Here is a 10,866-nt window from a genome sequence, read left to right as displayed (position 1 = left end):
CTGCTGCCGGCAGGGCCGTGACGTCACCCCGCTCCTCGCCCACCGATGAACGCTAAAGACCTATAGAGCAGAAAATAATACAAGCAAGCTCCGTATCTTGCAAGCCCTACGTGATTTTTCCCCCCCTCTTTGAAAAAGCCCCTTTGCACTTAAACTCTCTATACATGTGGGGTGGCTTTTTAAACTCCCTTTATACAAACATAATATTTATTAAGAGCGATGGGAAGTGGGGGGTAGCCTATTTTTTTAATCCAGGCACCAACCTCCCCCCCCTCGCCTCAGATGTCTGGCTGCTTTTCTTAAGTGCAATCATCTATAATTGAGGGGAAAAAAAAAAAAAAAAAAAAAAAAATAAAAAAAAAAAAAAAAATCCATACGTGGAAATGTGTCTGAGAGAAGGTGCATCTTGAAGCAGGGTTTAGTTACAATCGATCTTGGGGGGAAAATATTGCCTATGGTCCAAAAATAAGGAGCAACTATGTCCTTCTCTCAGTTCGGATACCCCTACAGCACCACTTCACAGGTAAGGCGAGTGAGCAGCACTCACTTTTGTTTAGATTCTGCTGCTGCTGTCCAGATGTCTTGTCCCCCCTCCTTTTTTTTCTTCCCTTTCCCTTACTTAGAATATTTTTTTTAAAGGGCACATCTGGAGCCTTTTTTAAAAAAAATGTGCGTGTGTGTTTATGTCTCGTTTGTGTTGTGCTAGGCTTAAACAAATAACTCGCAGTGTGCACAGCAAAGGCGTGTAGGAAACCGGTAATTCCCCCTCCTCCCCGCCCTTCACCGTTCAGTTTTAAGTGCAACAAACAAATAAAAACATAAATCCCAGCTACGACTGCTTTCCGAGCCCGCGGAGCGGCAGTCCCCGCCGCACCGCTGCCGCCCGGGCACCGCGGAGGGTGTGCAGGCAGAGGGAACCGGCACCGCGGGCTCGGGGTTTCTTCACTCGCGTTTCTGCGGAACCGGGCTGTGTCGTTTCCTCCCTCCTTCCTCCACGGGTCGGTCCTTTTCCTGTGTTTTATTAGGATTTGTCGAGAGTTATTTTCCCCCGTGCGGTTTCCGAAGGACGTCCCCCACTCATACCAAGGCACCCTGTATTAACTAAGTCGTAGCTATATCGTACTTCGAGTCACGATTTATTTGGGTAGAATTATTTATACACGGTAATCACTGCAAGATGTGCCCCCCTCGCTTGGGAAGTTAGCTGTCCCCTTGAAGTTATTGAAATCAAATGCCTTCGATTGCGTTGGCTGACATATTTACTGCTGTGTCTATTGTCAAATTAACTGCAATCGCAACTTTTTGCCTTTAAATCAATGCAGATGGACCGAGCGGGGGCGGGAAGGATGGAGCCTTACGGATCTTATACCTTTTTCGAGAGCAATTATTTCCTTAAAGTTTTGTCTGCTTGATTAATCGTGCCCCCTTCCCAAGAGCTCCCGCTTCCCATCCGGTTTATTTCCCGGTTTCTATAATTAGTTGCTTCAGCCCGCGTTTCCCAACCCCCACCACCCCCCCCCCCCCCCCCCTCCGCACACACACAGGCGCGCACACGCTCCTAAATTCCCCCCGATGGGGCTGCCTCGACAGTCACTCGGCGCCGTCCCGCTCTCTCCTCTCCGCAGTTCTTCGTGCCCGCCAGCCCCAGCACGACCTGCTGCGAGGCCGCCCCCCGCTCCGGGCCGGATGCCTCCTCGGCGCCGGCCGCCGCCTCCCTCTGCTGCGCCCCGTACGAGAGCCGGCTGCTGGCGCCCGGCCGCGCCGAGCTCAATGCCGCGCTGGGCATGTACAGCGCCCCGTACGCCGCCGGCCAGGGCTACGGCAACTACCTGTCCTACGGCACCGAGCCCGCCGCGCTCTACACCGCGCTGGTGAGTGCCCGCCCGCCGGCAGCGCTCCGGAGGGGAGGGGGGTGCAACAGGCCCGAAGAAACTTCGTGTTCCGCACTCGGTGTCGGGGCGGGGGATCGCCGAGGGTCGTGGGGCCGGGAGCGGCGCCGGCCCGTCGCGGGTGGGGGGCGCGAAGGGGCTCGGCTGCCGCGGGGACCCGGGGCCGCCGGGCTCGGCGGGGTTCCCGTCCCGCTCGACGCCAAACGCCGCCGCTTCCCTTGCAGAACCCCCAGTATGAAATCAAAGACGGCGCCGGCACGCTGCACTCGGGAATCGCACAGCCCGCTACCTACTACTCCTACGATCATTCCTTGGGGCAGTACCAGTACGACAGGTAAAACCCCTTTGATCAGCGCCCGGCGGCATTAGCATCCCCCTGCGAGGCGGCGGCCGGCATCAGCATCCCCCTGCGAGGCGGCGGCCGACATCAAACGAGGGGGACGGGGGGGCTCCGATCTGAGAAACGTTGTACCAAAGAAACGAGCAGCAGACAGCGGAAACCAAAGTTGGGCGGCGATGTCAGGAGGGCAGGGGCAGGAAGGCAGAGGGGCAGGGGCCACGCCGGGCCGGGCCGGGGCGCTCTTATCGGGCTGCCGCCGGCACCCCCCTCCCTAATTATCTCCCAGCAGGTACGGGACGGTGGATTTCGGTGGTTCAGCCAGACGCAAAAATGCAACGCGAGAGACGACGAGTACCCTCAAGACCTGGCTGTACGAGCACCGCAAAAACCCTTACCCCACCAAAGGAGAGAAAATCATGCTGGCTATCATCACTAAAATGACCCTGACGCAAGTGTCCACTTGGTTTGCTAACGCCAGACGGAGGCTCAAAAAAGAAAACAAAATGACCTGGTCTCCCAAGAACAAAGCAGGGGAAGAGAGGAAAGAAGAAACCCCGAGGGAAGAGGATGAATACAGCGCGGAGAGTGAAGGCAGAGGTAGGCGGGAGAGGCAGACGGGAGCCTCCAAGTAGCTCGAAGTGACGGCCGATTTCGAGGCCCCCCAACTTCCCCGCACCCGCACTAACACCCAGCCGCCCCTTTCTTCCCCGTGTGTGTCCAAGCAGAGCAGAAGAGCTACAAAGAGGACAAGGACCTGCGGTTCAGCGACCTGGAGGAGGAGGAAGAGGAGGAGGAGGCGGGGAAGCCGGAGAAGGGCCGGACCAGCTCCCTGCAGGAAGCCCCCAGCCTGGGCGCGGCACTGCCCGAGGCTCCGCGGAGAGAGTGCAGCCTGCCCGGCCCCTTCCACGCCTTTCCTTGCGCCAAGGCCCCCGCCGCGGACTTCGCTCCCGCCTCCTCGGCCGGCCCGCCGCCGCCCTACGCGCCCGCGGAGAAGCCGCGCATCTGGTCGCTGGCGCGCACCGCCGGGGCCAGCGCGGCGCACAGGGGCAGCCCCGAGGGCCGCGGCGCGGAGGGAGGCGGCGGGGCGGCGGGGGAGCAGCCCCTGCCCGCCAAGGCCTTCCGGAGCTCCGCTTTCAACCTGCAGCCGCTCCCGCGAAGCTGCGCGTCCCACCGCGGCCTGGGGGAGCCGTGCCAGTTCGCGGCGGCGGGCGAAGGTACCCGCGGCGGCGGGGCCGCGGGGACGGGCGGGACCGCGGGCCGGGCCGGGACGCAGGGCGCGGCGTGAGCCCGCCCGCGCAGCGACACCCCCGGTGCTCGGCCGTGCCCAGGTGTCAGGTGCAGACGCCGAGGCTTCCCCGCTCGAAGCGAGCGGGCAGGGGAGGGCGGCGGGACCGGGCCGTGCCCACCGCGAGCCGCTTGTGTCTGTGCAGGCTTCGGGCGGGGCGCCAAGGGCGGCCCGGGAGGCACGGAGCCGGGTGGGACCTGCCTGGACAGGCTGCGGACGGCGTTCCGGCCCGTGCTGCGGAGGTGAGGTAGGTGACGGGCCGGCTGCCGGGGCCCCACCTCGCACGGAGCGCAAGCCGGCCCGCCTGGCCCTGGGACACCGGAGCGGCCCCGGCCCGAGAGCGCTGCGCCAAGGCCGCCGCTTCGCCCCGCTACCGGAGCTCCCGTCCGGGCGGGGCAGCGACCCGCGGCCGCTTAGCGCCGGCTCATCACCGCTTCTCCGTTCCGCAGGGCCGCCCGCCCCATCCTGGGCGCTGGCAAGGGGGCTCCGGCTGTAACGAAGCACTCGGCTTAACGCACCGAAAGAAACCTCTCCCCGGGCCGGCGGTGGCCTCGCCGCTCCGCCCGCCCTGCCCTCGCTGGGGCAGGGCCGCCGCGGCACAACGTGCTGCGCACATGGCGCCGAGGGGCACGGCGGGCGGAGCGGCCGCAGGAGCGGCGCCTCCCCGCCGCTCGCCTGCCATGTGTTCGGTATTGCCCGTTGACGTCTTTGCAAAAAAGGAAGAAAAATCCCCACCCTAATATTTTCTCTCCCTCCCCCCCCCCCCCCCGTCGTGGTTTGTTTCTTCTTTTCCTCCCAAACCCGCGCTCTTTGCTCAGCGCCCAGCGCCCTGCTCTGCCAAGGGGCACCAGTTTGCGGTTGCTCCGCGCCATCCTGGGGAGGAGAAGGAGGAGAAGCGGCGCAGGTTACGCCGGACTGTTTCTTTCCCGTCTCTGTACATAGATACCGCTGAAAGTATTTTCCAGAGTGTCTAATTAACACGGATGAGCTGAACGCCGCGAAGCCGTCAGTGACCTCGGAGCTCTCCAGCCAGGAGCCGGCACAGCCCGGGCGGAGCGGCCCCGGGCACCCGGCACCCGCCCTGGGGCACGGCCGGGGCACCCCCGGGCAGAGGGTGGCGACCGGGCGGCGAAGTAGGACGTTGTTAGTGGGTCACCGCCGTCAGTCAGTCAAAAGAGCAGTGCTGCACTTTACAGGACAGACGAGAAAGGGAAACCGTATCTCTGCATTATTTCTGTTTAATTAAAAGTGTCATCAAACACTTTGTGTTCAGACTAATAAACCGAGCAGGGATGAGGAAAGAATGTTTCTTTGTTCCTGTCTCTAGAAGCAGTGGCAATAATTTAAATTAATAACTGTGGTAATTAAGAGGTCATCTATAGATCAACCCGATACCTGCTATTTCCAAGTTCACTGGGGTCAGCATTTACATTAAGTCATTTGTGGTCAATAGAGTCCAATGAATTCTGCCTTAATAAATCAGGGAAATCAATCTTGAATATCGAGTAGACTTCTATATGTTTACTAAAGGCTACTCAAGACGAGTGGGGCTGCATAACTGGGAGACCTCTGGGTTTGCGACCGGGGAAGCAATTCATAGGGGAAAGGAGGAGCTGCAGGCCAACGCAGGCGGGGCTGCCCCGGGCTTCGGCCCCGATAATATCCGCGACCCTTCCCGGGAGCGGGGCAGTCCCGGCTGCGGGGGCCCTGGGGAAGGAGGCTAACTTTGTCGGGCTGTGGAGGCTCCGGGGGGAAAAGGGAGGGGGAGGTAAGCGCACACGAGGGCAGCAGGTGATGGAGCGGGGCTGGGCCCGTCGGGAGCCCCGCCGCAGATGCCCGGCCACGGGACTTTCCTACACTCCGAAGCAGCCCTGGACAAGAGGCGGCGAAGCAGCAGCAGTCTCTTGCAGTGACCCGAAGCTTAGAGAAGGGGAAATTAAGCTGCGAAAAGATAAACATTATTTCAAGTCGGATTTGAAGGATTAGGGCTTGTAATAAAGAGTATTAGGCCCTTTCGAAGGGTTCTTGCAATGCGACTTTTCTGCCCCCCCCTCTCCCACCGGAGAGGACAGGTATAATCTGCCTTGGGAACACATGTGCAGGTTTCCCACGCGTGTCCGCACGGCAGAGCCAGGCCGAGCCTCCCTGCCGGCTGTGTCCCGGCCGCCTTCGCCCGTCCTGCAGGGGAGCGACCCGGCTTCCTTCGGTTCTGTTTCCCGGCGGCCTCGGAAGAGATTTCCCGGGGAGGCACCTCTGCATCCCCCTCCTGAGCTGCTCACGGGCGACGAAACCTGCGCGGCCCCCGGGGCCGGCCAGGAGCTCCCCTGAGCTGCCGGCTCTGCCCCCGGCCCTGGCATGCCCCGGCCGCGATGTCTGCGGGAGGAGTTAATTAGGCGGGTTCCCCAGGATCTCTTTAAGGCAGGCACGCAGGTAACCTGCAGGAGTCTTAAGACTTTTACTTTTTTTATATATTACTTTTACTCCCCCTTTATTAAAGGTCAAGGGAGCGAAATGCAGATTATCCCACCCGCCCAGGACTCCCCTGCAATCTGTCACGCCGGCAAGATATGTATCGCAAATCTCTCAAAATATAATCTCCGGGAATCATATTCCGAATACTGTTTTGATTAAAAACCAGAGCGGGGATTGATGGAGAACTAATACCGGGAGCGGAGCCTGCGTGCGCCCAGGCACAAAACTAAAATAACGGGCTCGCACGAACAGATTCGGCGCCTGCAATGCCATAACAAACGTATTTAAACCGTCTCCGTCTGAGCTTTGCTCCGAGACGGGCTTTTTAATGCCGCTTCTCTGGGAAGCGAACCCGGGTTGTCCGGCGGAGCTGGGGCAGCCGGGCTCTGCCAGGCGGGCACTCGGAGCCCGCTGCTCGGGGAGATGGGGCCGGGCGAGCCGCAAGCCGGGCGGGCAAGGCGAAGCCCCCGCGGAGCCGGGGGACCGCCGTAGGGCAGCGCTCACACACACGCCCCCCGCCCCCTCGGGCACCCCACTTGGCTCTGCAGGGCCGGGTCTCCCCCTTTCCGCAGCCCGCGGGGACGCGCTGGCACCGGCTGCCGCAGCCCCGCATCGCCCCCCAATTAGCGGCCGCGGGGGCGGGCGGGGGCGGCTCGTTGACGCGTCCCCCGCTGGGGTGGGAAGTTTCTAAAACAAAGTCGCCGGGCTAATGGCCCCGGGCGGGAGCGGCGAGGCCGCGCACACTCCACTGCGCCCGCTCAAAGCCAGCGCGACCGCGGGGCCGCCGCCGCCTCGGCCGCGCTCGCTAATGAAGTTTTGTCAAAGACAATTACGGGCCCGGCGGGGGCGGGAGGCCGCGATGAAAAGGCGGCTTTGTGCGGCCGAGACGGCGCGGCTCCCCGGCCACCCCCGGCCCTTCCTGCGCCCCCGCGGTGACCCCCGCGCCCGGCCCCGCTCCCCGCGGGGGCAGCGGCCCTGGTGCCCGGCCCCCAGGTAAGCGCGGAGACGGCTCGGTGCCGCAGTTTGTCAGCCCGATCCACCGGCGAGAGAAGCAAGCCTCGAAAAGTGAGGGCTGAGGCGGCGGGCAGCCCCTTCTTCCTTCACACACCCCTGGCTGAGGGCTTCTGTCCCCTCTCCCCCGCACAGAGGGGCTGCTTGCAGCGGATTCCTGCTTCAGCGTTGTTGCATTCAGCTTTTGGGAGGATTCGTCCAAAAACTACCAAATGAGCTGTTTAAATCTGTTTAAATATACCCTGTAGAGCCATGAAATTGGGGTCTTGTACTGCAGCTGCCTTCAGCTGCATCTGAGCTAGAGGTGTGGGAGAGTGCGACAATAACCATCTTTCACCACCTTCCCCAAACTCCCGGCACTGACTGCTGTCCTCCATCTCAGGTCCTTGGTCACCTCACCTCCCTGCTATCCCCAGCCAACATGGTCAGCACAAAACACACTGGCACTCTCCTAGAGAGGACAGGGAACCGTTTCTGAGTCGTGAGAAAGTCTGGACAACCACAAGTAACCAGCCAGATTATTGCTTCTCAGCCTTTAAAGCACAGTCCTCTTTTTAGGAACATAAGAGGGAATTAACCTTCCTTTACTGCCGCACAAGCGCATGAGGAGAATGGTCCTGGCACTGAAATGGTCTGGACCCCTCACCCCCAGCTGACTGGTACTTGCCTGTTGTCCCGTTCCCCTGCAGGTTTCCTATCCCACAATAAAGGGACAAATTTTACTGGCTTTGCAGCAGCAAGCCTGATGAAGATCCCTTTCCAAAGGCCACCACAGAAGTTTTAGCTTGATGTGGCTATTGAGGTTTTGGAACACTGGGTTGGAGCAATTAGTTCAAAAAAATCTCAAAAACTGCACAAGCAGCTCCCCAGGCCAGGTGTTATTTCAGGATCAAAGCATCTGTTAGAGGAAGATTATTTTTGCCATTGTATTGCCTTTTTTTTTTTTTTTTTTTTTTTTACCTACTGTTCATCTGAAAATAAATTACAGGCCAGAACAGGTGGATAACATCCTGGAATGATTTAATGATTTATTTAATCTGGATTCCCTTTCAATCTGCTTATCAGGATGAATACATTTTTTTAGCCTGAATCCAAAAGCCTGTCTTTTCATCTAAAGAAGAGGAAATACCCTAAAACACTGCTCTGCTGCTGTCAAGGTGTACTCCCCAGCACTGTTACTAAACCAGTGGAAATGTCCTCTGTGCTAAAGGGCCTGAGGGGAAACCTCCAGAAAACCTAGCAGATTTAAATCTTTTTTGTTCCTTGCCATCTTCCTAGTGCTTTAGATATTATTTCCCTTCCTGGGCAGTTTGGATAATAAAAGAACTGATTGTAGTGTTCAATCACTAACCCTTAAATCTCAAAATGTGCGGGTTTAAGCAGAAAGATGACAGCTCTGACTTTCCCCTCGTTGGGACAGCTTTGTGTGGCGCTGACTGGGAGTAGAGCTGGAAAAGATGCACAGGAATCTTCTGCTGCAAACACCTATGGATCCACTGATACCAAATGAGGCCAGGAGCAATTCCTTCAGGCACATTCACACAAGCCTTGTATCCTGTTCCTCGGTGAGCAGATCTTGGGTGAAACCTTCCTTCTTCAGAAGCCATAATTTTGCTAGAAGGGGATTAGCAAAACCATTGCCCACTTACTCAGATGTGGATTTCTGATTGGTTTGAGCTGGAAGAAGATGTTTTAAGGGGCAGATACTCTCAGGAGCTATAAAATGCCGAAATTCATGGATTAACTCCCTGGATGGCTCAGTTTGGTACTCTAGTCCCACTGGATGGTAATGCAGGTGTGTAGAGGGGTACAGGAGCTGGCAAAATGCTTTTAGATACGGGGAAGGTTACAGGATATTGAAGAGGTTGTAGGTACCACTGCCAGGATGTTTCAACCCCATGTGCCTGTCCACTTTAGTTTAATGGATTATATTAAGGTCTTAAACTTGGTTTATACCATCTTTATATGTGCACCAATAAAACCATTCATTTTTTGTTGTTTTGTTCCAGATTTTTTTTCTTATTTTATTTTTTTCATTCTGCACATCTCAAAATCTGAGTTTGCTACTAGTCAAGTCCTGAGTTTGTGCTACAGCACCAGCTCACTCATGGTGAAGTGTGTTTGGAAGAATTTCTATTACCAGACAAGGCAGCCAGGTTGGTGAACCTGCCAGCCCACCCTCAGAGCTGCCTGGGGTGGAAGAGAAGGGACTTGGAATGATTACCTGTCAGCCCTCCCATTGAGGGTTCTCTGAGCCACACTCTGAGCCCTCTAGAAAACCTGGCTCACATGAACTGGCCTCCAGGGTGAACATGGCACGTACAAAAGCTAACTAACTGCAGTTTTTAAACAAAAATATCACCTCCACTTGACTAGGATGATTGATTCAAGTGTATTCACTTTTTAATTTCAAATACACAACATCATCAATATTCAACATCTAAAAGATGGCCTTCACAGCCACCTGCTTAGTGGAACATCTTAACTTTATTGAACAGCTAAGAAACAAACAGTGATGGGAGTCATAACCAATCCCACTGTTGGTCACTAACAGAAAAATCAAGCATCCATAATTCCATGCTCAAGTTTTCTCTACACAAACCACACGAGGCACAGAGAAAGTAACAGATTAGGTACACAAGGAAATGAACAAAAAGGAGCTCTGAGTCAGCAGCCTGCCAGGGATTCATGCTACACAGTTAAATCTTGTGTATCTGACCATGTGCTTCGCAGCTCCACGACCACCATCTGCAATTTACTCTGGGGAGCTCTGACAGCCTGGTCACCAGGCCCAGCTGTACAAGAACAAGTGCTGCATGTCCTGCAGGTGGGTAACTCCCTGCTGGCAGCACTCAGTCCTGCCTGCCAATGCTCTCTTGCAGTGGTCAGAGAGCCGAGCTTTCCTGGAGCTCAGTACTGCATGTGGAGCACGAGTGTCCCTGGCAGAGCAGCTGCACAGCAGCTCCCCAGAGTGAGAAGTGGGTCATTTATTAGATCTACAGAACCACAGGAGAAACAAAGCTCTTCTCAGAAGTGTTACTGGCATGAGAGCTGAGATCGTAGTAAGAGTGGACTATTTGCTGCAGCATTTTATCAGAAACAAACCAGTTTCTAGCCCATGATCCTAACCCAGCAGTGATAAGGCAGGACAGCTGATTTTGCTTTGAATAACAAGTAAGCAAGAAGAACAGAAGCAGAAACAGCTGCTCCTGTGGGACATGTGGTATCAGTCCTGGCTGGGCACCAAGCCTGACCATTATGTAACCAGCACCCGAGGCACCACTGTTCCAGGGCACTTTTATATTTATGAGATATTTCCTTTGCATGTACAGAGAGATAATGGCCCACAGTCATCTGGGGGGTGAGGAGGTGAATGAAGGACCCTCTGTGAAACCCCAGAACCTGGACAGCCCACAATGGTAAAAATTGAAGTGTCAAAACTCTCCTCAGGCAGCAGCAGTTGTCCTGTCCGGTCATCCTCTGGGCATTTATTTGCCTGTTCCCTCACAAAGAAGACCAAAACCAGCCTTGCTGTCAGAGGGGAAGCTTATTCCACCAACTCATATATTCTTAGCTCTCTTACCATGCTGTTGCTACCTTGACTTCAGGAAGTTCAGTATAAGCAGGTGCTTCTGTGCTGTCAGAATGTGAAAGCAGAAAAGGGATACCGTGACCAGGTTGTGTCAGGCACACCAGCAGGATCCTGTTAAGCAGGGGGGTTGCACCCAACCCCAACAGGGCACAACCTCCATGGCTACACCTGCAGGGGCACTCTGCGGTGCACACATCCTCAGCAGCATGGAAAACTAAGTTTTTTAAACACACATCAAATTACTGTCTTGTTGAACAGATAGATGTATGCCAAATGC

At 56.4% G+C, this 10,866-nt stretch overlaps 1 protein-coding gene across 1 annotated transcript; it reads left to right on the top strand.

Annotated features, from left to right (window-relative positions):
* The first annotated feature begins 454 nt into the window (after positions 1-454).
* On the top strand, positions 455-5,238 carry IRX6 (iroquois homeobox 6). The gene is given in 7 exon segments (XM_040075652.1): positions 455-523; positions 1,626-1,871; positions 2,114-2,223; positions 2,519-2,814; positions 2,952-3,443; positions 3,660-3,756; positions 4,998-5,238. Coding segments are annotated over 7 exon segments (1,551 nt in total).
* Positions 5,239-10,866: the final 5,628 nt, after the last annotated feature.

This window comes from Hirundo rustica, chromosome 11 (genome assembly GCF_015227805.2).
Source record: "Hirundo rustica isolate bHirRus1 chromosome 11, bHirRus1.pri.v3, whole genome shotgun sequence".
In the NCBI taxonomy this organism is placed as follows: domain Eukaryota; kingdom Metazoa; phylum Chordata; class Aves; order Passeriformes; family Hirundinidae; genus Hirundo; species Hirundo rustica.
Note: the sequence above shows the minus strand (reverse complement) of the source record. Positions and strands in the feature narration are given on the sequence as shown.